This window comes from Cephus cinctus, unplaced genomic scaffold (genome assembly GCF_000341935.2).
Source record: "Cephus cinctus unplaced genomic scaffold, Ccin1 Ccin1_scaffold0093, whole genome shotgun sequence".
NCBI classification, from domain to species: Eukaryota; Metazoa; Arthropoda; class Insecta; order Hymenoptera; family Cephidae; genus Cephus; species Cephus cinctus.
In genome coordinates, this window is record NW_014332832.1 from 474,686 (window position 1) to 477,465 (window position 2,780).

Below are 2,780 nucleotides of genomic sequence, written 5' to 3' on the forward strand. Positions count from 1 at the left end.
AGGTGCTGATCTTTGGGGTCGCGTAAAATCAGCAAACGCAACTGGATACACGAACGGGAGCGGAAGGTTACGGAAATGCACGGCCGCTCAGGTTACTAGGTTGAGCTAGAGAGGGTCGGAGTAAGCGTCAGGAAAATAATGCGAGATACAGAGAGTAACGGATCGAGAACGTAGCAGAACGAATCTGAAGTATCAAATCGAAATCCCTTCACCAATTAATAAATTGGGAGACTCACCGGAGCTGCTGCAGCTAATCCGTGGAGGCCGAGACCTGTATCCAAAGGACACTGGTGGACACTGCACTAAGGCACAGCACTACACCTCCGGAACACTCACAGGAATTCATAGAATTGCCTGGATATCGCGAGAACAACGCGAGAACTATACGAATCGAGAACTCGCGATACCGTAGCGAAACACGGCAAGAAAAACTATCAACAGATAGCACGGGAGCGCGAGCCAGCCCGTGACACCTCGGTCGGTGCCCCGAGACAGACTGCTTTGACAATAGACAAATCCGAGAACTAATCATTCTGATTGGTCGAGAGCCTTTTAACCGATAACTCTTCTATCTCCTTCGAGTCGTCCCTTTAAACGGATCGGTACGTAACTTCTGGAGATCCTCCACGGCCGCTTCCCCAGGGCATCGGGCGACACCACATCCTTAACTCGGGTAGAAGCTTCCTCTCCTGCCCTTAACCGTGTCACAACTATCTCCGCCCGCTCTACAGCCCTTCGCCCATCTCCAGCGGGGCGCCGGTGTTTCACCCGGGCTTCTGCCGGTCCGTGGAGACGTCTCCGTCGGGTACTCTCCTCTGCCGAGCAAGTAGGTACGTCGAGACTATCCCCTCACGGCAGATTCGAATACCTCGACCTCAACTAAACAATAACGACATCTTACGAGAGCATTGACATAACTATACGAATCAACCCGAGAGCGTAGCTTCTGAGCAGGGTGGCGACCTGAAGGTAACCAGAAGTCGAGAACGTTATCTGTATCGGTAACCGGAGCCGCCTTGGGGCCGTGATTCGAAAAATTACGTCACAATACATACCAGATCACCAGTGTTATCAAAACCATTAAAATTGTCCTTGCATAAGCAACGTAACACTATTCAATTACAATTTTAAAAGAAGGAACATTAAATCGACAAAGTATTACCTGTATTACCTGTAAATATAAATTAAATTAGAGGGTTCATAAACATCGTCTAATACCTTTAATCCAAGCAAAGCGACAACACTCGAAGTGTAAATAAAATCACGCGAGTTCCATAGAGACTGCCTTAAAGTCCTTTACCCGCGATTTTCGTTTTGCATTAAACGCCTTGAGGATTTAAAAGTATCGCTACATAAAAACATACAGCAACATAATAAACTTGTATTTCAGTGGAAACCACCTCGAGAGACTCGGCATCCCCTACGTAGCTGGTAAACCCTGTAGCGGCTGCAAGGATCATTGTCGGCTTGGTAAACTCTGCAAGAACGCCTGTCCCTGGGCAGATCTCTGGGCAAACTGTCGTCAGCTGTATGAGACGTGGCCGACATGGCTATGCGATAGTGACACGCAGCAGGGTCGTGAGCGACGGCAATTCTGTCGCGCAACTTGTAAATGTCGCGACAGGATTGTTTGAGGAGTTGACACTCCCTGAAGTCACTTATGGGAGGAGACAAGAAGGCACTGTCTACTCTGCTAACGTATATGGGATTCCCATCATTTTGGAAGGACCAGGAAGATGTCATCGAACGAACGGGATTCATTGGGACGCGTCTGGACTTATTTTCTTCCTTTTTCTTTTTTATATCCCTACGTCAGGGCTCGTATTTATGCATGCTGTGTATATAATTAAGTAATTAAGTGTAAAATCGAGTGTAGACCTTACCTATGCGTTAATCATATGTGAATACGCGACTCACCCTCAGGATGATCATTGTGTTCCTCCTTCGCGTCTCTGTATGTCCCTGCTAAGGATAACCTATGTCGTAGGAGATACGTACTGGCTAAATAGAGTGACATATGTATCTTGGGTATCTATGGTACGTATGTGACGTATCCCCATGTGTGTCAGGATGTCCTAAACATTTACTGTGTAAATTCATATAAGCACTGGAGAACGTCTCGACGATTCCTTTCACTTGGATATCACCTGATGAGTCGTTTACATTTGGGAAACGGATGCTTACGATGTGATCAGTCAGTGACAGGAGGGATGGATGTTAAAGGTGGATGGATATTTGGAGAATTTTCGTAACAGGATACCCAGGGATCGTTGAGAGTATCCAAAGCGTGAAAGAAAGAGAAAAAAAAAACATATTTATTCGTTAGTCACTAGAATTCTCAATTAAGACTCCTAGTCCTAAGAGATCCTAGAACTCTATGGTCATCTGAATAAATAATTGCAAGTCAACGTAGTTTGTTTTGTAGATACTGGAAATTATACCTATGGCTAAACTACCCGCTCATCCTACCAAGGATCCTTGCACCATCTTCTTCATACCTAGGATTTTGTTATTCCAGGCGTATCCGTGTCCCTTGGGATGACACTGAAGGTAGAGGAGAATGAAAACGGAGACTGGGCTAAGACGTGGGAGTAGAAGGTGGTAGACTTCATGTTGGAAAGAGATGGTGAGTGATAAAGAAAAATGATAAGACAAAAAATTGGGAAAGAACAGGAACAGAGACACAAACAAGAATATCTCCTGGTTCAACGGATAATCCGTACAGGATTTCACATAAAATCCCAGATCAACTAAGCTACTCCCATTTGCAATCCTTGTAG

General features: G+C 45.5%; 1 protein-coding gene across 7 annotated transcripts in view; it reads left to right on the forward strand.

The window, feature by feature from the left end:
* LOC107274367 (cysteine-rich secretory protein 2) overlaps positions 1–2,412 on the forward strand; it is a 27,719-nt gene extending 25,307 nt beyond the window's left edge. For all 7 annotated transcript variants that reach the window (XM_015753454.2, XM_015753428.2, XM_015753461.2 and 4 more), the window contains exon 6: positions 1,391–2,412. In XM_015753454.2, the coding sequence (XP_015608940.1) occupies positions 1,391–1,634 (244 nt within the window). In that variant the 3' untranslated portion in view covers positions 1,635–2,412. The remainder of the gene's footprint in view (positions 1–1,390) is intronic.
* Positions 2,413–2,780: the final 368 nt, after the last annotated feature.